Raw genomic sequence first — 22089 nt, forward strand, 5'->3', positions numbered from 1 at the left:
ATTGCTGTAAAGAATTCAACAAGTATATATCAGATTTACTTTATGCAAATAGCTCTGTTACTTAAAGGTCTTTACATCCTGGTCGAATTTATAACTGTGATAGTATCTATCTTCCAAATGAAAAATTTACTATTTTATTACCTAACAACACAGAGGCACCTAAGTAATGATACTGTAATCTGTACTAGCTAGTCAGCTAACAGAATATCTCATAATAAATGCCCAGATTTGTTTCCACATACAAAATGTCAAATACTGCTTTAGGACATGAAAATTAAGATTCTAGATATATAATTTCTTAATATTTGTGCCTAATTTTCTCCATCAAAGCTGGTTTAGACTGTCACTCTTTTCTTTCAGAAATATGGTTAATGAGGTTGATATAAGTATAGCAATTTAAAAGTGTCTAAGGCAGTGCTGTTCGATAGTATTTTCTATGATGAAGAAATGTTCTATTATCTGTGCTGTCTAATTTGGTAGCCACTAGCCACACAGGGCTACAGAATACCCGAAATGTGATACAGCAACAGAAGAGCTAAATTAGTAATTTTATTTAATCTTAATTAATCTTCATTTACATAGTAGCATGTGGGTAGTGGCTACTGTACTGAACAGTACATGTCTACAATATTGAAATTATTGAATATTTTCACTTACAAATACTTTTGAAATGAAGAAAAGTGGTTTCTTTAACAAAAGCTATAAACATAAATTAGTTGACCAGAGTTTGATAAGAAAACTCTTGTCCTAATATGCACCTTTTTTATTACCACAAAAGTTAAAGTTCCATTTTTCATATGGCACAGCATATCATCTCTCATGTACATATACTGTGTTTTGCTGTTTATAATGTGCACATTTTTGCCCAAATTCTTGAGGGAAAAATAAGGATGTGCATTATACACGGCCAGTTCCTGCAATCTATTGTATCTGTCCTTGTGTTCTGTAATTATGTTACATAAACTTTCTTGTATCATAATATGTTAAAAAATAAATGCTAAAACTCCTTTATTATACAAAAAAACTAGTATCTAAATATAAATAAATGAAGTAATTGAATTAAAAAGTTAAAACAAAAGATTTTTTTCCTGCAAGTTGGGCCAAAAACATGGGTGCACATTTGCCATGGGTACACAGCTAAACATGGTATACAACCCAAGAAAAACAACATTGCTACAGACTACTCTAAAGAGAGAGTCAGGCACTCATTAATTATAATTATAATTAATTATAATATATATGTGAATTATATAAATATTTATAATAATTAAATAAATGTGAATATATGTGTGAATTGAAGTGGTGAATGGTCCACTTATATTCTTTATTATAAAAAGAAATAAATGTTGTAGTGAAGAAAATGTCTGTACAAAGAATGAAACTTCAAGTGCTGAAAGAGTGAGAATTAGAAATAATTTGAAAAGAGATATCCTAGGCATAATGTGAAGCCTGAAAAGATAAACCAAGGTAGATTATGTTTTGACAAACTGCAGTTTCCCAGAAAGATAGTGACTTTTTCTGAGTGGTATGAAAAGTAGGAAATAATGAGGACTTTAGAAATGAATGAGCCTTCATTCTATTCTTATTTCTAAGTCTTTACGTGACTCTTTTAAGTATATATTTGAAAATTAAAAGGAGTTTTAAACCTGGTTGTTTTGAAGTCTCTCAGAGCTGTGGAGATGTACTCAGATAAATGTTTTTCCATGAGTGCTACTCTGATCCAAGCTCTCCCCTAAAAGGAAAAAGAAAAAATCAAATGTGAAAAGACATTAGACATTAAAACATGTTTTCTCATTGCATCATCAACAATATAAGAACTTTAATATGTTAAGAACTCATCCAAAATATATTTGATAAAGTTAAAAAATTTTAAGTAGATAATGGGTAAATTTTTATTATATACAGAATAGATTTTGTTTCTCTGAAGGTACAGGTTAAGCATGTCAGATTAACTATCCTTGGAAGAAAGAGAACCATTAGTACTGAGTTACTTGGATTACAGTCTTCTTTTAAATCACAGAATGTAATCAGAAGACATAACACTCTACTTCTATGCCCAAATCAACAAGCTTAATAAAATGAATCCCCTTAGAAAGCATCAGACACAGAATCCATACTCTTTAATAAAAAATAACAATTTTCACACCACTTGCTTAAGAAAATGTCTCACCTAACCTTCCAGAGGGAGGTTTTAGACAACTAATTATGAACCAAATTTCATTATTTATCATGCATCCAAATTGTGAGTTACTGAATTTGATGCCCCCAGAACATTCTAAAAAACTGTTACCAAATATTTAAACCAGAAAAAACAATCAAACAACAAAAATATCCCAGAAGCATGTTCTAGTACAAAGTCACAGAAACAGATAATTCTGACTAAATGTGAATAGTTTATTTTTACTTAGTTGGGACTAACCAATTAATTTTTTTATAATCTAAAACATTTCTTCTGGACTATTTGTTTAGAATTAAAGAATATAAGAGGTTATATATGTAGTGATAATTTTAAAATTCAATTACTTTCATTTTCACTGAATCCTTTCACAGATCTCCAGAAAGTCCAGGAAGGTCAACTACATAGAAAATCAAAACACTGCAATGACAGTTGGGAATAAAGGTGACATTAATCAATACCTATGATGGTCGACTACCTGTATGGAGAAAAAAAAGCAGTCTTTAGAAATGACTCCAACTCTAGTAAATTCACCAAACCCTGAGACAGGAAGGATCAAAAAGGGGTCAAATATAGACCATGGATAATACCTGTCAGGCTAGAAGTAGCAGTATTATTGAGAAACAGAGGAAAGACATGAGTGCGGTTAGCACCCCAGTCGATCTGCCCACCAAGCACAAAACCCCTTTTAGCTTCCCCAGGGCTCACTCCATCATTCTCACTGAGTAAGCCCAGGGGAACTACAACTAGCTGTGGCTGACTGGAACAACAGAAGGAAGAGGCAAGCCATTGTCCAGCAGTCTCAAGATTCTTGAAATTTAAAAGATACAGAGACTGGCAGTGGTAGTCTGAATCCCAGGATTTCACCAAAACAGAGGCAGGGAAAGTTGCTCTCCAGAGAAGGTCAGACACAGGAGTCTATGCTTTTGCTAGATGAGAAATATGAGGAAGTCCTGCTTCCTGATTTATTAATTTCAATACATACAAATCTGGGCTACACCTAGTTTCCTGTCCTTGGATGTCTGTGGAATTCTCTGTTATGTTGTGAAAATAAATTATGATGATTTTAACCACTTCTTTCAACAAAATAATTTTTACTAGTACATAAGATAAATAGACACTTATGAAAATTTTGGGGCCATGGAGTGAGAAAACTGAAAACTAGGTTTAACATTTTAGACTTTACCAGTTAGTTAGGTGATGGTGAACCAATGAAATTTTGCTTTTTTTCCCCAGAGACACAAATATTAATTTGTCACTGCAGGTTCTGTTTTTTTAAAAAAGTTAAAAGTAGTCAACACTTCTTTAGAATGTAATAATATATGCCTGGCTCTATTGTAAGAGCTTTATATACACATCAAAATATTTAATCCTCCCAAGAGCTGTAAGTTGGGTTACAATACTATCCCTACTTCACCACACGAGGGAACAAAAAAAAGATAACTAGAAAACAGGAAACTCATCCCACAACCACCAAACTGACCAACCTAACTGAATTAACACCCATATACTCTACCATCCTTCCTATTTCAGGGAATTGTAATCATTTAAGAGAATAAAAGGACAAATCAGAGTGGGCAAAGATATCTGTTATATGTATTTGATGAAAGACTCATTCATAAAATACAAATAATTCCTACCTATCCATAATAAGAAAATTCAATTTGAAAATGAAACTGTAAGGGAAAGAATTTTAACTACAGACTCAATTTCTTTAGCAGGTATCAGAATTTTCAGATGTTTTCTTTTTGTGTTAGTTCTGTAAGTGATATTTTTTCAAAGAATTTGCCCATTTTGCCTAAATTTTCAAATGTATAGGTGTGAGGTTATTCATAATATTTTCTTTTAGGATTTTTAATGTCTGTAGAGTCTCTGGAGTGGGGCTTTTCTTCATTCCCGGGACTAGTGATTTATAATCTCTCTCTTTTCTTCTTCATCTTGCTAGAAGTTTTATCAAATTGCATTAATCTTTTTACAAACACCAATTTTTGGTTTTGGCTCTTCATTATTTCCTTCTTTCTACCTTGAATTTATTACTTTTTTAAATAGCTTCTTGAGATGAAAGTTTTGATGACTGATTTTCAGCCTTTACTCTTTTAAAAAAAAATATATATATATATATAAGTGTATTTAAGCCTACCTATTTTCCTCTAAGTAGAAATTTTTATGTATTTCATTATCATTACTTTCCAAATATTTTTATTTTAATTGTAATTTCTTTCCTCCATGAAATTGATTTCTTCTAGTCAACCATTTTTTAGTTATCTTTATTATTAATTCTAGCTTAATTCTACTGTCATTAGAAAATAGTTTATATGATTTCAATCCTCTAAAATTCACTGAGATGAATTATAACTCAACAAATGATCAATTTTTGTATATGTTCTGTATGTGTTCATTAAAATGGACATTCTGTAGTTTTTATTTGGGTTTTCTTTTATTTTGCAGTTCTCTATTATTATCTTTATTTGTGTTTTCTTGAATCTATTATAATTACTTAAAATTCCATTATCTGCATTTCCCATAGTCTGTTTCAACTATCTTTTTTATATCCCAGTTTTGGCCATTTGATCTTCTTTCCTGAAATGCCTGGTGATTTTTTATTGAATAGTAGACACTGTATATGAAAGTCTATAGCAGTTCTAATGCTACCTTTCTCTAGGGTAGATTATTTTTTCTTCTGGCAGGTAGACAATGAACTTGAAAATCACCATGCACCATTTAAGGTACCACGTTTAGACCTTTTTCAGGCTCTCTTCATCTGAATTTACCTTACTTCCAAGGGATAGCCTCTAGGGTCTCAAATAAAAGCCTGAAGTGTTTACAGGTTCCCTCCAATTAGATTGACCTTGAATTCTAAGGTCTGTCTCTCTAGTACAGGACTGAAATCTTTGACTGCTTGATTTATGAGACTTTTGCTCTGTGCTTCAGGTGACCAAGAGCTGGCAAACATCTCATAGGAACACTGCATGTACAAGTTCAGGCACATTGCTTTACAGTTCTTTCCTCTCAGTTAAGTCCTGGTTTCCCTGGCAGTTCCAAGCTCCAAGTTGTTTCACTAGCCCAGAGACACTAAACCTTTATACTCTCTGCTCAGCCTCTATAATGAAGTGAACAAATAACCTTAGGCTAAAAGCCAAGACGAATGTAGGGCACACTTCATAAACCACCCTCTCTAGGATTGTGACCACTGAAGTTCTCATGCCTTGGCTGTTCTCTTATGTCTTAAGTTGGTTGCTTTATGCATTTCATACATCCTTTATCATTGTTCTCGGCAGAAAAGTTCCTCTAATAAAAGCTATCCTGTTTTCACTAGAAGCAGATATTGCTCATTTCTTACTCCATAATCATCTTTTTAGACCCTAATTAACCCTTCTAGCTTGATTCTCTGCTCCTACCCCTCCTTTCTATGTTTTCTCTAATCATTTAAAAATATAATCAGATTATACTACTCTATTCCTTTTTTTAAAAAAATGCAAAAAAGGAACCCTCAAGTAGCTCCCCACTTCATTGAGAATGATATCCAAACTCCTAATCATGACTGTATCTCCTAGTTTATACCTTGCTTCCTCAGCTTAATATTTGCACAGCACATTTCTTCCCATAATTCACATCCTGACTCAAATATTATTGTCTCACAGAATCCTTCCCTATGTCTTCTACCACTCCTATCACTTTCTAACTTCCTCAGCATTTACAAGTTTCTGGTACACAGCAGGCATTCAGTATATACTTGTTAAGTAAGTGAATAAAACTAAAGGAGATAAATATCTTACTCATAGCTACTAGGCACTGGAGCCACCAGTTAGAAGTGGAGAAAAGAAATGACATTAAAAATGCAATATTTTTAAAAGATTTTTATTTAAAGTGGATACGGTATTAAACCAATGGGCAGAATCAGAATACCTTTGGTTTCTCCTGGGATATTGTTTTATTTTCAAAACTCCCTAAGTATTTCTGACATTCTTCTAGATTCAGGGTCATCAAATAAAGAACTGGGGGTAGGAAATGTCAAGTGGTGGTTATAAAGGGAGATAAATTTGTGAGTCAATAATAGAAAACGATCGTATAAATGGCCTCTTTGCAATATTATATCTTACTGCAAAGTTAGAGTGTTTGGTAACTCTGGTGTAGCTATCATTAATAGCCCCTCTGCCTCTGCCTCTTTCAGTGGAGCATTTAGCTAACTTGCCTCTGGGACACAGCAGTGACAACACCAGCTTCTGAACACAGGAAAAAGTAAACAAGAAGAGACAAACAAGACTAGGCAGGATTAGGGACATATATCATATGCATTAAGGATTATATTCATAGTTCTGACATGGTATAAGTGCTCAGTAAAAATTTGTCAGATGGAGGGACACATGGATATTTGAATGGTTGATATGACTAGCATATTCAGAAATTGGCTTAATATCTTAAATTCAATAAGAGATGAAATGTAAAGGGTAAGCAATCATAAACTAGGAAAGCCAGACTTAGCCCAAAACAGTAACTATTCTTAAGAAGAAACAAAACACACACATGCACACACAGAAGACATACAGGAAGGCAGGAAGAACTCAAGAACTCATACTTTGAGGCAGAAAAATAAAACTAAAGGGAAAAAAGGATTTCTCAAGCTTGACATCAGTTGGAATATGAAGAAAATCCCACAGAGATATCTGCAAAATCAATAAGAGTAATTTAATATGCAATTAAGGGAGTTCCTGGCAAAGGTCATATATTATGCTTAGAAGTAATCAGCCCAATAGCAGATGGGAAAGACAGGCAAGTTCAAAAGAAAATGAAATATGACTATTGAGATGAAGTTATTTTTCTAAGGCTGCTAATTCTAGTCTGAAATCTAAAATAATTGATGTGCAGAAATCCTATGTCCCAGAACCCCTGCATACTGTAGAAAAAGACAAATGCAAATATACCTGAGATGGAACAATTATAAGCATGATCTTTAATTTGAATATTTTATTCCATTGTTAGGTTATGTTTAGGCTCTAGAAAATCGGTTCAACTAGTCACAGACAAAGCAAATACAGGGAAAAGTCTGTAGTTGAAAGATCTTAGCTTACAGTGACTATATATCACATCTCCCATGGTGGCAAGTTTCTATAAAATGAACCTGTATTGTACAGTGGTACTAGGACTCAGATACTCCTGATTCAGTCAACTCAACTAAATTTACAGAATGTTTCTATGCTGAATTAGTCATTGCTCTAAAGTGCATCTTGTCTTCCTCTGTTTACTATGTCATCCACATAATCCTAAAAGTGAAATCAGAGTGAATCTCGCTTTTTATTTTGAATTCAAAAATGAAGTTCTGTTTTGATCCCAAGTGTACAGAATTGCACATTGTTTAGCAAGTAAGTTTGGTGCTTGGATTCTGGGATGTTTTCACATGTGTCAAGGCTTGATGAGAGCACTATGTATGCTACTAGTCACTCCAGACTGTAGCTCAAAGGCCCAGTAAACCAGCCATCTGAAGTATTTGTTTAATCTTTCAATCCTGACACTAGGCAGGTGTGTTTTACTGAGGAGATTAACTACTTTCTCTTCCCACCACAATGAATAAAGACAGAGGCAATCTTCGCCTGTAGATTTTTCCCAGCATAAACAGGCAAATCATAGATCTCTCTTTCCCAAAGTGGAATCTGTTTGAGGCCTGGTCAAAACAAAAACATAAATGCTGGATTTGGAACATGAGTGCTCTGTGGTGTTTTGATACTGAACACTGTTTTTTTACAAAATAAATATTAACTTTCTCTGCTGGGCAGCATCTTGCTGTGCAGGGCCTAATCCTGAGAGTCTCATTAAGAAAGGTGGTGAGCTAGGGTTTGCATTTCTTGGGTCCACCCAGGTCCAAATGTGACATTTCTAATGTTTGTTAATGTTTCAATTACCTTTTGTATTTTGAGGTGTGCAGGTTCTATAAATGTATTCTCTTCTATATTGAAAGAATTCAGGACACACTTGTCATGTTAATCTCTCCTACTTTGTATTTGAACATAAGAAAAAAATGTTATGTAGCACCTGGGTACGCTCTATGTTCATAGGCTTGATTCATTCAAATTATAGCTAGTCTTTTCATGTTAACCTACAAAAACCAAGATATTATTCTTAAACCATAAGGAAAACTGATACAAACTCAACTAAGATGCAAAAGGAGAATTCAAACTGTACATTTTTAAACCTGTATACCAGACAATTAGAAAGCAAATATATGAATATATTCAATATTTCAAGGAAATGAAGGCCAAAGGACTACTAAGACAATAATTGTGACAAAAAAAAACCCATACCATACAATAAAAAAACAAGATAAAACATCTATGAGAAAAAAGTTTTTAATTAAAAAATGTAGTTATAATTGACTGAAAAATGAAGATATTTATTAGCCTAAGAAATACGTGAGGTGGGAGAAAACCCATCCAATCTAAAAGAGTTAGAAGATAATGATCAGAAAGGTAACTGTGGGTCAGACGGGCCCTTGACTAGAGATGGACAGGAGGCTGTGCAGCAGGGAGCAGCGGTTTCACAAAGTGAACTGCACGACTTTAAAAGGCGGCAAGAATCACAGCTATCAACTTTATCCAGAAATACACCTCCATAATATGAATTTTAAGCTGTTTAACTATGTTTGTAATTATGTCACTGAATTTAAATGTTATAAATCAGTTTTAAAAACTTAAACATTCAGTTCATATTTTACAAAATGGTTTAATTTCAATATATGTTAGTTTTACAAACCAAATTTTTCCAAAAGGATTTCTAAATAAAAATAGATATAGGAACAATAAACTTAGAAACTATTCCTTCAAAAGATTATCATTATGCTTGTGTTTGTTATACAGATTTATAATTTATGTTTATAATCACGGAATAATGAACTAAATTGTCTTGATGTTAAAACCATACATAACTATTTTCAATCTTTATTTTCTACTAGTTTCTTATGTAATTATTGTGTTACAATAGTAAGGAAAGCTAAAATGACAATCCAATTAACAAAAAAACCTCCTAAACTAAAGCTGATATAATTTATATCAGCAGCTCTGACATTTTACAATCTTAAAAATTATTGAGGGGTCCAAAGAGTCTTTATATAGTTTATATTTAATTGATATTTACTATATTACAAGTCAAAACTAGAAACTTTAAAATACCAAGTAATTAAAAAAATAAACCCATTATATGTTAACATAAATAACATTTTATGAAAAATTATGTTTTCTAAATAAAAATGTTAATGAGAAAAGTGGCTGTTTTTACATTTTTTTCCTTAATGTATGGCTTAAAGAGAACGAGATAACTGTTTCTACATTCAAGCTGTTTCAATGTGGTGTTATGATTTAAGCATATGAAGAAGATCTAGCTGCACCAAGATACATAGTTGGAAAAAGAAATCTTGTAGTAGCCTTTTCAGGTAACTGGATATTCTCCTTTGGTTCTACATCAAAACTTATAAGTAGTCATTTCTTAAAGGTTAATTGCAACATGAAATCTATAACCACCTAATGAACTTCTTGTACTGTTTTACATTAAATCTATTGGTCTGTTGTACTTTTAATGGATATTTTTACTCATGCATGATTTTAGAATACCAAGCATCTGTCATTTGGAAAATGTGAGTTACTGTTGGTCTACCACATGTTAACACATTTCATTAAACAATTAAAAATGCGTTTGTTAACATCAATGTTACCAGAAAAGTCTTTAAGTACTGGGAAGCTATCAAGCTTAAGATGGTGAATACAAGCTTTCAAAACCTCTAATTTTTACACAAAAGCTTTAATTTTACTATTGGCCACAAATACTGTCAACTGTTGTCCTTGAAGTAATAGGCTCACTTTGTTCATGGATATTTAAGAAATGTCTACCAAATGTCTAAAAGCACTATAGTTCCTACATTTTTCTTTCAAATAAAAACAGCATTACACAGCAAAAATGTCCAGTTCAGTTTAAAATGCAAACAACTGCATGAACTTTCCTTGACACAATTATCATGTTTCAATATGCTGCAGAAATGCTTTTTTGCACACTTCCCATTTTGTTACTCAGGATATGAAAAAGATAGGTACTCAAAGGTTAAGATTTAATAAAATTACTAATGTTTACTGAACCATCATGGACATTCTTGACTAAAAGTGACTTTTTCTTTTTTAAAAACTGAGCTGATAGTGGGGAAGAATTCAATGATTACTAGTATAGCTTGATGTCTTAATTTGGGCTAAGGCACAAGCAATTTTACCCACCATTGCTTTTGCATTAGCAATACAAATGTGAACGTGCTGCAAAACACAAATGATATTTTGCTGTTATATGAAAATAGTTTTGACATTTTGGACCCCCAGGGTTCTGCAGGACACTGAGAATCACTGGTTTAGGTAATTCAAAAATATAGAAAATTCAAATAATAGAAAATATTTCCTTGTTCTTCTAAGTAATGACGAGCTTCATCCCTTCCGGCTATTCATAAGGCAAAAGTGAAGATTCAAGAGCATTCTAAAATAACTTTGTGCAACAGAAAAGGAAACTAGCCTCTGACAGTGCTTAATTCCAACAAAGAAAAGAAAACAAGTATTTTATATAGCAAAGAGCTCAAAATGTTCTAATTGGGTCAAGACTGCTGAGGATTATGCACGTTGCATGTTATTATTTACATCTTACCTTAGCTCTAGAGGAACTGACATTTTCCATATTTTCAATGCTGCAGATACAATTCTGTGAAACCTTCCGGCAAGCCACTCTGATATAGTCCCAGAAGCTACGAGGACTTTCATAACCGAACCAGGTTACTTGACCTTCAGGAGACAAATTACAATACACAATAAAAGAAAACTAGACTAGAAAATTCAAAATATAATACCAATAAAACTTGAAAAATAAAACCTAGTGTGGTGTGCTATAATGGAAAGAGCACAGATCTCAATATCAAAAATGTTAAATCTAGTCCTGGTCTACCTTTACCTAGTTATGTCACTTTGGATAATATATTTAATAAATCCAAATCACAGTTTTCTTAAGAAAATCCAACTAAATGGAGTAAAAAGGGTCTCTACACTAAGAGGGAGTTTCAGGAGAACAGGGAAAGGGTTTGCAGAACAAGTATACAGGACACACGGACAAAAACTAGGGGGTGTGGAAATGGGAGGGAGGTGGGGACGGCTGGGAGGGTGGGCTGGGATGGGAGTAAAAGGCAGAAAACTGTACTTGAACAATTAATATTAAAAAATAAAGAAATCTCTTGCTGCTTATATCCTATTATTCTAACATAGTCTTTTATGTATCATCCAGATAATGTTCCTGGTGGCTCTAGTTAAGCATTAATTTAAATGTCATCAGTTATACTCTAAAGCTTTCTCTACTCAGAAAAACAAAAAATAAATAAATAAAAACATAACCTTCTTTCTCTTCTTCATAGGGTTACTTTAAGGAAATGGAATAATGTGTGTGGTCTATCCTGTAAGTAAATATAATCAGTTAGATTCCTACATTCACTAATCGTTTATAAACTACCCACCCACTCTCATCCATAAAGCTGTAAAGCTCCCCTGTAACTGTCATTCATCTGCTTTCTTCTGATCACCAACCCAGAAGTCCTTCAGGTACTTACCGTTCTAATCTTTCAGATTTCAGTAATTATGTATCTGTTTATGAAGAAATGTTCTCTTCTGTGTATCATATTTAGTATTAATATTTCGATGCAGGACTTTGAGTAGTAGATCCATTGCAACCAATTTGTACTCAGTATTTTTAAATGGGATGAGAGACATCTTAATACTTTCTTCAACTAATCTTACCTAGGGAAGTTGCTTAATCTTTTTCTAAAAAAAATTTATTTATTTTTAGAGAGGGGGAAAGGAGAGAGAAAGAGAGAGAGCAACATCAATGTGTGGTTGCCTCTCACATTTCCCCTACAGGGGACCTGGCCCGCAACCCAGGCATGTGCCCTGACTGGGAATTGAACCAGTGACCCTTTGGTTCACAGGCCAGCACTCAATCCACTGAGCCACACCAGCCAGGGCAGAAATTGTTTAATCTTAATGTAGAAATATTAGCTTATATATTTTTAAATCTGTGCTTCTGTTTTCAATTAATTACTTTTATCTCAAACCTTCCCTTCCCAAGTAATAGCTTCTCTCTAAGCAACATCAAAAAGTGTTCTTGTCAGCAAGTACATTTTAGGAACTATGTCTGATATAATATTTGAATGATTTCCAACCATGGCATCCCATAAAAATACCTGGGCTTCTTTTTGAAAATACTTATGCCTGGGCCCACCAAAACTAAATAATCAGAATATTTAGGGGAGGGCTCAAGCATTGGTATTTTTAAAAAGATCCACCCTGGCCAGTGTGGCTCAATGGATTGAGCGCTGACCTGAGGACCCAAAGGTCACCAGTTTGATTCCCAGTCAGGGCACATGCCTGGGTTGTGCACCCAGTCCCCAGCTGCGGGAGTGTGAGAGGAAACCAATCTATGTGTCTCTTACACAATGATGTTTCTCTCCCTCTCCTTCTTCCTTCCTTTGCCTCTCTCTAAAAAAAAGTAAATAAATAAAATCTTAAAAAATAAAATTTCTAAAATAAAATGATAAAAAAATCCGTCTGGTATTTCTAATACTATACTTATGGTCAATCAACCAATAGGAAGCCTACACATAGTGATAGGTAACTCCAATCATCATTCAGGACATTTTAAAGACCTGTGTGATCTCTACAGTGAGACAGTTCCTTACTTATCCTTGTAATTGCTTGTTGACTTGATTGTCTCAAATATTAGGTGGTGAAAATGCTAAGGCAGGGATTGTATCTTATTTGTCTTTAAATCAATCTCCAGCACTTGACATAGTACTTGGCTCACAGTTGGCATTCAATAAATATTAAAGAAATCAACAGAAAACAGATATTTCAATTGCAATGCGTGTAAAAATCTGAATTTTAAAAAATCTAATTACCATCTTTTTATAGTAATCATTCAATGACAATCTGAATTTAAGATGTTTCCATGAATTCAAGGCATCAAGATGTCTCCATGCTAGATTACAAATATTCTAACCAAATACATTTACATATATGTATATATACACACATATATGAGCATCTAAAAATCCTTACTCAAATATATAATTCAAAGGTCTCTTTAAAAATCAAATATTAATACCAACAAACAGAAATATATAGGAACATTGTATGTATAATCTCCCTTCCTCCTCTCAATCTCTCCCCATTGCTTTCCTCAGCTTCCTCTCTTCTTTAAAGTTCCTGGAAGAGTATCTCAATATAGTTTGTCTTTGAGGCAATTTTCATGTCATCACTTTCCAGCTGTGCAGTCTTGAGCAAATGCCTTCACTCTGTCAGTCTTTCTTCTATAAATTGACAATGACTGTAGTATCTCCATGAGAACACTGGCAGATTGGATAGTGTGTGTGCGGCAATTACTATACAGTCCAGTACAGACATTAACAACTGTACTATTATTATTACTGCTATCACACAAACAGTTAAGGGGCCCAAGTTCCCCTTGCACCACAAAATGAAATGAAATGAAAAGTTAAGTTTCTCCCATTACTTGCTTAGAACCTAGAAAAACCTTTAAAATTTACTCCCCAATCTAACCTTATCCCATATCAACCATTCTAAACTTGCCTTCCTAAAATATGTCAAGTCTCAAGTAATTTTCTTTACCTACTATTGATTGGAATCACTCTATAATTTTAAAAAGAGAGGTATAGCTATCAGACGTCCCTCAAGAAAAGGAGTACTAAATGCTGGCAGGGATCTTGGAAAAGGGAGAACCACAAAGTTTCTCTGGTGACTTCATTTTAAATCTCGTGAGTTTGACACGGCTGAGGAAAAATAGGAAAATAGAGCTGTCAAAAACCAACAGAATATAACAAAGTTCCATTTTGGAGGAGAGGAAACAAAGATAAAGAAAATCTGAAAATCTAGAACTAGGTTAAACAGAGAAGGAAAGGGCACTAAATCCTTAGGACTCTAGCTATGGGTAGGATATGTGATATATAAGACTTTTACCCAAGAGATAATGACAAGATTTCCCAGAATACAAACTAAGAAACTAAACAATTAATAGAATGGTATATCATCATAACTTGCAGGGTTTAAAAAACTAGCAGTATCTTCACAGTACTGTATTCAACAAACTGGGTGTGAAGAGGACTTGGCTTGATTCTTCCTTCCCTCCTCTTCCATGTGCATTGTTTCCAAAGTGAAGTGCTTAAATCAAGCCACTAAATTGTTGTTCACATTCAAAATATTGGTTTTGATTAAAGGAAGGTGGATTCCCTTATTAGAACCTCTAAATGTTCTCATATAAATTGTCTATATATCCTAAAATTTTATGTAAATAATTAAGTAATTTCTGCATCTATGAAAAGGGTTGGATTTAATTAAAAATAATAGAAGGGTTCAATTGGTTATTTGAAATATTATTACTTGAACATCACTTTTACTTGAACAAATATTAACTGCTAGCAAAAGACATACTTAATCTGTAACTGGCATTCAACGAGAAAATTTAAAAAAAAAAACAAAATTACCAGCTGATTGTGCCTTTAAAAACAACCACTAAAGTACTGAATAATCACTTCCAAGATATTCCCATTTCCTTTAGAAATAGCCACAAAAGCAAATCACATTACAAGAAACTGACTACTTTGTATCTTGAAGACATTTTATTCCAGAGTTATGCTGTCATCAACAATTCTCTTTTTAAAGCTCTGAGGAATACAGATGTACAATACGCTTTCAAATATATACATACTAAAAAATTCTTAGAAGTTGACTTTTTACCTATGACAGACAACTTTTTGAAACTTATTCCCATTCCTTCAATCTAACTCTTCTAATTCATTTTAGGCACAAAAGGTTTGCTAGACCAAAAGGTGATCTGCTACTAACAGCTATGTGATATCTCTCCCACTAAACTGCCTCATTTTCAGCACCTAAAAATAACATGTAATTTCTAGGATCCAGTATTATTCTAAACTTACTCTTCTATATTATTTAAGTTAAACATCTATTAACTTCATGCAATATGTTTGTGTTTTGCTTATATTTTATTTTTTGGCTAGAATAAAACCTTCTTCCCAAGAACAAGAACTAAAATTTCTATAGTGGTTCTCTACTAAGCAGTGGTTAATGATACATAATCTTTTGATAGTATAATATAAAATATAAATAAATCTGTTAAGTGACTTCCTTTCTCCACCTTTATTAGTACTTAACTATGTAAAGAGCAAATGAAAAACAGGTTTCACAAGCTGAAGTTCTTTTAGCATTATAATACATCACCTAGGTGACATTATCAAAGACTACTGCCTTGGAGCCCCTATTCATCTAGACAAGTACTGTATTTTGCTGTGTATAATGTGCACTTTTGCCCAAATTTTTGAGGGGAAAATAAGGATGCACATTATACATGGGCATAATGATTACATACCATGGGGTATAATAATCTTGTATATAATGTGCACAAAAAAGTGGGTGCTCATTATACATGGCAAAATGTGGTAATAAAAATGGTCACATCAAATTTGAATAAATCATTTGGATATTACTGCAAATGTTTTCAGATACTTAAAGGAAATTGATTATTTGTGGATTTATTGTTGGTAATATATTAATATTTAGATATTTAACTTTCCACTATAAATTTTATAACAGTCCTATGTTTCTTTCTGCTAACTTATAAAATCAGCTTGATATTTTCCACTATCTTTTTTTTTAAGACGTATTTATTTTTAGAGAGGGAAGGGAGGGAGAAAGAGAGAGAGAGAGAAACATCAATGTGTGGTTGCTGGGGGCCATGGCCTACAACCCAGGTATGTGCCCTGGCTGGGAATCAAACCTGCGATGCTTTGGTTCGCAGCCCGCACTCAATCCACTGAGCTACGCCAGCCAGGACCTATTTCCACTATGTTTTACTAAACAGAGAAAACTCCCACTTCTATAAAAGGTGAGAATCTTTTATTAAAAAAAAAAAATTAGTATTATTAGTTGATGTTCATATTTTTATTAAACCACTCATCTTTAAAGGTAAAATTATAACCTTGAATAATATTCTAAATAAAATATCATTAATGTTATTTAAAAGATAACAAATGTAGATATTTTAAAAATAATTTTACACTTTAAACTGAATCTTAAGAAGTCAGAGTCTAGATTAAATCATTGTACTTATATTGCTATTTCTGTATGTTACTTATAAGATGCTTGAAAAAAATTATTTAGCAAATATGAATCACATTTACTAATCTATAAAATATAATTATTATCCCTTATTACAATAATTAATTTCTTGTTCACTGGTAATAAGTTTATCACAAACATCTAAAGTATGTATCTATACAATGAAAATGAACCAATTATTAATTAATCTTTCAAAACCAAAACTTAAACAAGTTCACCTAAAACTCTGAAAACTGAATTTGACTTAATAGATTTATTTATCCCAGTAATTTGACCATCTTTCCAACTAGGATACAAAAGTTTTATTGTTTCTTCCACCAGAATTTTTAATATAAGGTTCAAAATACTGGCAGATTTAATTAGAGTACCAAAGGCTGAAGTTCATACAGAAAGATAAGTATAAATGTGTAGACCTGAAGAAATCAAACATAATTTATTTCAGTACTGATTAAGGGTATACATAGGGAACATAAACAAAAGAAACTGTTTAAAATGATTATTTGTGGAAATTAGGGTTGGGGAAATGAAAAGACATTTTTCTTCTACTTTCTATCATTTGTTTTACTGTTTTCTTTAAAAATGATGACATTTCTTTTCCAATTAAAACAAAATTAATGGCTAGGTCACAAATGCAGAGGTCTAGCAGTGTTTTGCATACAGCAGGAACTCAATTAAAAAATTTTGAGTAAGTGAATAAGAGTATGCATTCTACCTGGGAGAAAAGGAATATATTCTCACTAATGGTTCAAGAATGGCACAGCAGTTATTGTTGACAGTGCCTGTGTATGTTTTACTAAGTGATTTTTGAAAATCCATGCCACTTTCCTGAGCCCCTGGTTTGCATGTCATTCAAATATTATTATGCAGCACTTAAAAATTGAGGAGATAAGCAATAAATCATATATCATTAAGCATTTTAATAAAATATAAATAACACAGATATACGTGATTAATAAAATAGTGCTCAAAACAATGGAGATTAATGGAAATATGGAGGAGGTCACATGGAGAGGAAGGAGAGTAAATAGGTTATTTTATTTTGTGATTACAAAAAAAGTTCATATAAAAATTAACATAAGCATACTTGTACATTCTAAATTAACAAAAACAAAAACAGAAAGCTTTACAAAACCCATGCAATGTACTAAAAAAGATCACTTAACTGATACAGCCCTCCCCAGTAAGTCAATTCCATGCTCCCGTGCAGCTCAGTGGCGGGAGATATCACCAGCATAGAGTACCTTGAAGAGGTATTTGGAGATGAGCCAGCCATCTGCAACTTTGGGAAATCTCTTTAAAAAAAATAAACAACAACAACAACACACAAATATTTAAGAAACCTGCCATCAAGTTTATCATTGCAAACTGAATAGCCCAAATTAGATGGCTGCACATAATTCTGACACAGTAAACACTAAACTCAGTTAAGATGATTATGACTATACACTAAGCACATAAATCAAGCTGGTCTCTTGTAGCCTATCTATTGGAGATACTAGGGTTATGTAAGTGACAGACAATAAGTGAGAAGCAATTGTTCCCTGATTACTTCTACCCCCATCATTCTTTCCCAAGTATAATAAAATGATGATGACAATGCAAAATGAACAAAAGTATGACTGAATTTGCTACATTTGTACCTCAGAATTTATAAGTTTGGTTAGGAAAATTACTTTTTGAACTACATATGCCTCAAAGTTTTTAACTTTAAAAAGAAAAAAAATTTTCACTGTTAACTATTCTAAAAGTTATAAACAAATTCATTTCAAAGAACAATTCTCTCTCTCTCTTGCTCTCTCTCTGTCTCTTTTGTTTGGCCGAAGAGTTAAAATTTGTATGGGTCTGCATTATGAGAATGGCACTTAGGTATCTGGTAAAATGTTCCTCAGTTTAACCAACACTGCTTAAATGATTACTCTATGCAAAATACTGTTTTATTTCCTGAAGCAGCTTCCAAATTATTGCTTAATGATCGCCATCTGCAAAAGTACTATAAATTCTTACTATGTTGCTTGGAAATTACTCATATAATTGTACAGGAACATTCCAAAGCCAAATTTCTAATGTCACATTCCCCAAAAATATTTTCTTCTCTCATAACCAAACAATGAAATCTTCAATAGGACACAGTCCCACACCTTCCCACATACTAAGACCCTTTATGAAACCAAACAAAAACCCAACACAGTGAGTAATGTTGTATGATAATTAAAGGAAGTAGATACATACAGCTGTGCTACTGGCTACATCTACATCTCTACTATTCATTCTCAATGTTCTTACTTCCATCAGCAACATCTTAAACAAATAATTCAAGTTGGAAGTATATGCAAAAGGATCTATAAATTGGTACCCTAGTTGAAGCCCATATTAGAACATAATGTTCTTGCTACTACTATGACAAAAAAAATGAAAATTTCTCAGCACTGAAATGTAAATAAGAACAAAATGTTCTCACTGCAAATATTAGAATACCAATTCTTAATGCTTAAACTACATTTACTTTACTATCTCTGCCCTGAAAACACAGTTATGTATCTTATTTGTAAGACTTAAGTCATTTTACAAAGTAAAGTCATTTACTTTATCAAAAAGTTATCAAAGTAAAAACAATTTCTGAGAAAACTTTAAAGGAATTTTACTTCAAAAAAATGTATCAAATGAGATACATCATATCCAGATTTACATCATGATTTAATCAATCCCTGGTATAAAGTGGGAAATAATTACTGAATCTATTATAGAACTCAATTTATAAATTAGGTGGGGTTTTTTGTTTTTTGTTTTTCAGTATTGGTTTTATTTTTTGTTTTGCATAGCAGTTTTGTTGATGTGTGACTGTTTGTTTTTTTAAACATATTTTATTGATTATTCTATTACAGTTGTCCCATTTCCCCCGCTTCAGTCCCCTCCACCCTGCACACCCTAAAGCTGTTAGTATGTTGACCTTTATGCCCTAGGTATGCATATGCATATTATTTTGATCTTGGTTGTGAAACACCATGTGAAAATTTTAAAATGTAAAACACTTTCACTTATTTGTAGGCATTAACTGCTTTAGTCATAATTTAATAACTCACATAATTTAAGGTCAGTTATAAGCCACCAGAAGCATCCTAACCAAATAACAACCCAATAAATTCCAAATTACCTGTAGTCAAATTTCAACACCTCTTTTATTTTGTAGAGGAGAAATGACAGACACAGGAAAAAAACTGTCTAGACCCAGCACATTTCTGCTCCCTGTAGGCTTGTGTTGATGTACTCCTCTGGCTAGATAGACAAGATCTGACAGGGGGAAGAAAATCAGTCCGTTGGCTTTCCTGGTTGGTTATGTTTTCAATAGCAGCCTCAGAAATAATAAAAATGATGAGACAGTACATGTGTAGTAATAACTGGAGTAAATATTTGTCATATAAAATTTAAATCCCTAGCATAGTTGCTTTCATACATACACACACACACACTCACACACACACGCATACCTGAACAACAAAGCTCACATTATTTCAAAGTGGCCCATGGGATGCTGGTCTACAGAAAAGAGTCTCAATTAAAATAAAGCCTTCATTTTAAAATATATAATATTAAATATCTGTATGTTTAACTTATTTTTTATAATTTAAAAAGAGCAATTGAAGTAGGTAAAATCACTTTTAAAATATGTTAAATATTTTTATAGCTTAATTTTATTAGTTTTAAACTGAATTTATTGGGGTGACATTGGTTAAGTCTACGATTCGATGATACATCAACTGTACATTGAGCTGTTATGCCCACTGCCCAGAGTCAAATCATCTTCTGTCACCATATATTTGATCTCCTTTTTTTTTATAATCCTCTACCCCCTCTACCAGGCAGCATGGGGTCCAGCCCCATGTTGCCATGTATATACATATAACAGAAAAATTTGTATGGAAGGAAACAGGTTTTTAATAACAGGAAACCCAGTCTGAGAGGACTGGAAACATTCAAGACAACCTCATTTGCAAAGCACTGTAAACCAGCCACCCCAGGAAGATTTGAAGTCCAAAACTAAACCCAGGAGTTCCCCATTATTGCTCATCTGTCCTTTTGGAGCTTAAGCTGGCCACGCAAATAGGTCCCCGGCTTCTCTGGGGTATGCATTTGTGGGTTTCCGCGTTGCTATGTCTCACAGCAGCTCTCCCTGTCAGGGTCTGGGATGCACTGCTAGATCATTCCAGATGGCAGCACAATGGAATCTCCATTCTTAAGGAACTTCCCAGCTCTTGATTCCTGTGTGCAGCTTTCAGTCTCCATGTGATGCTCTCCAGGTGAGAGAGAGCACTGGGTTGTAGCACCCCAAAGGCTGCAGTCCGGTGAGGCACACATCCCAGCATGGGACACTGCCTCCAGCAGAGCTGGCTGCCAGCTGTGTGGAATCTAAGCCCTGAATGGTCCCAAAGTCTTCCGTCCCACAGGCAGATCAGCAGTGATGGGGGAACCACCATCGCCAGGCTCCTGCTGAAGGAACTTATGGGCAGTGGGGAGTCCTGGACCTCCGGCTGTGCTGGAGCCATCATGGACAGTCCTGCTCTGGCATGAGCCGAGGGTGGGCAGCAGCTGCTGTGCCTTCTTGTCTGGGGAAGAGGCATGAGGCCTACCAGGCCAGAGTTGTAGGTGTGGGCCATGAGCAAGTGGCAGTCACTGCGGGCTCCCATTTTGGTGAAGTGCGGGGCCTAGTGCCTGCACACTCCCTTCCCCTCTTGATGCTTGCTGCAGCACTCTAGGCTGGCCCTGGAGAGCTCAGGGTGGGGCCCTGGGGAACATTCCAGGGGCCACTCAGTCCCCAAAGCCCAGGTCCTAGGAATTCTAGCCTCTCCAGGAAAGAGTTAACAATCCAAGAAAGTGTGGTTCACCACTCTCTCCTTAAAAAGGCTCCCCCAGAATTCCCTACATGGCCAGTGTGCGCCCTGGTTGCCAGGGCGATGTATACTGACTGGTTCAGAAGCTGCAGTCTGTCTGCTGCTCAGGTTCCATCCCTGGTTTCTCCCAAACCCTCCCCAATTTCCAGGAGGTTTTTCCTGTTCCACCCCCTTCCATTTGGTAACCACCATATTGTTATCTATGTTTACAAGTTTTTGTTTGTTTTTCTTGTTTGTTCATTTGTTGCTTTTAGTTTTATATTCCACATATCAGTGAATCATATGGCTCTTCACTTCTTCTGACTTATTTTGTTTAGCATGATATTCACAAGATCCATTCATGTATTTACAAATGGCAGTATTTCATCTTTTCTTATGGCTGAGAAGTATTCCATAGTATATACGTACTGCTTCTTCTTTATCCAGTCATCTATCAAAGGACACTTCAGTTGTTCTCATGTCTTAGCCTACACCAATATTGCTACAATGAACTTAGGGATACATAAAGATTTGTGAATAAAGGCTTTCAAATGTTTTGTGTAGATACATAAAAGAAGGGTTACTGGGTCCTACGCTAACTTATTCTTAAATTTTTGAGGAGCCTCCATACTGTTTTTCATAGTAGCTGTACCACTCTACATTCCCACCAGCAGTGAATGAGGGTTCCTTTTTTTCCAGAAACTTGCCAACACTTATTACTTACCTTGTTGATAATAGCTATTCTAATAGGTATGAGGTGGTAGTTCATTGTATTTTGATTTGCATTTCCCTAGTAGCTAATGAAATTAAGCATCCTTTCATATGTCTGCTGCCATTTGTA

General features: G+C 34.0%; 1 protein-coding gene across 6 annotated transcripts in view; it reads right to left on the bottom strand.

Moving 5' to 3' along the window:
- Positions 1–22089, bottom strand: part of RUNDC3B (RUN domain containing 3B) — a 150487-nt gene that overhangs the window by 74405 nt on the left and 53993 nt on the right. For 4 of the 6 annotated variants that reach the window (XM_036010658.1, XM_036010659.1, XM_028525649.2 and 1 more), the window contains exons 3-5: positions 17625–17675; positions 10841–10974; positions 1647–1732 (exon numbers count right to left, since the gene is read on the bottom strand). In XM_036010658.1, the coding sequence (XP_035866551.1) occupies positions 1647–1732; positions 10841–10974; positions 17625–17675 (271 nt within the window). The remainder of the gene's footprint in view (positions 1–1646; positions 1733–10840; positions 10975–17624; positions 17676–22089) is intronic. The other 2 variants (XM_028525651.2, XM_028525650.1) reach the window with 1 other exon arrangement.

Source organism: Phyllostomus discolor, chromosome 10 (assembly GCF_004126475.2).
Source record: "Phyllostomus discolor isolate MPI-MPIP mPhyDis1 chromosome 10, mPhyDis1.pri.v3, whole genome shotgun sequence".
In the NCBI taxonomy this organism is placed as follows: domain Eukaryota; kingdom Metazoa; phylum Chordata; class Mammalia; order Chiroptera; family Phyllostomidae; genus Phyllostomus; species Phyllostomus discolor.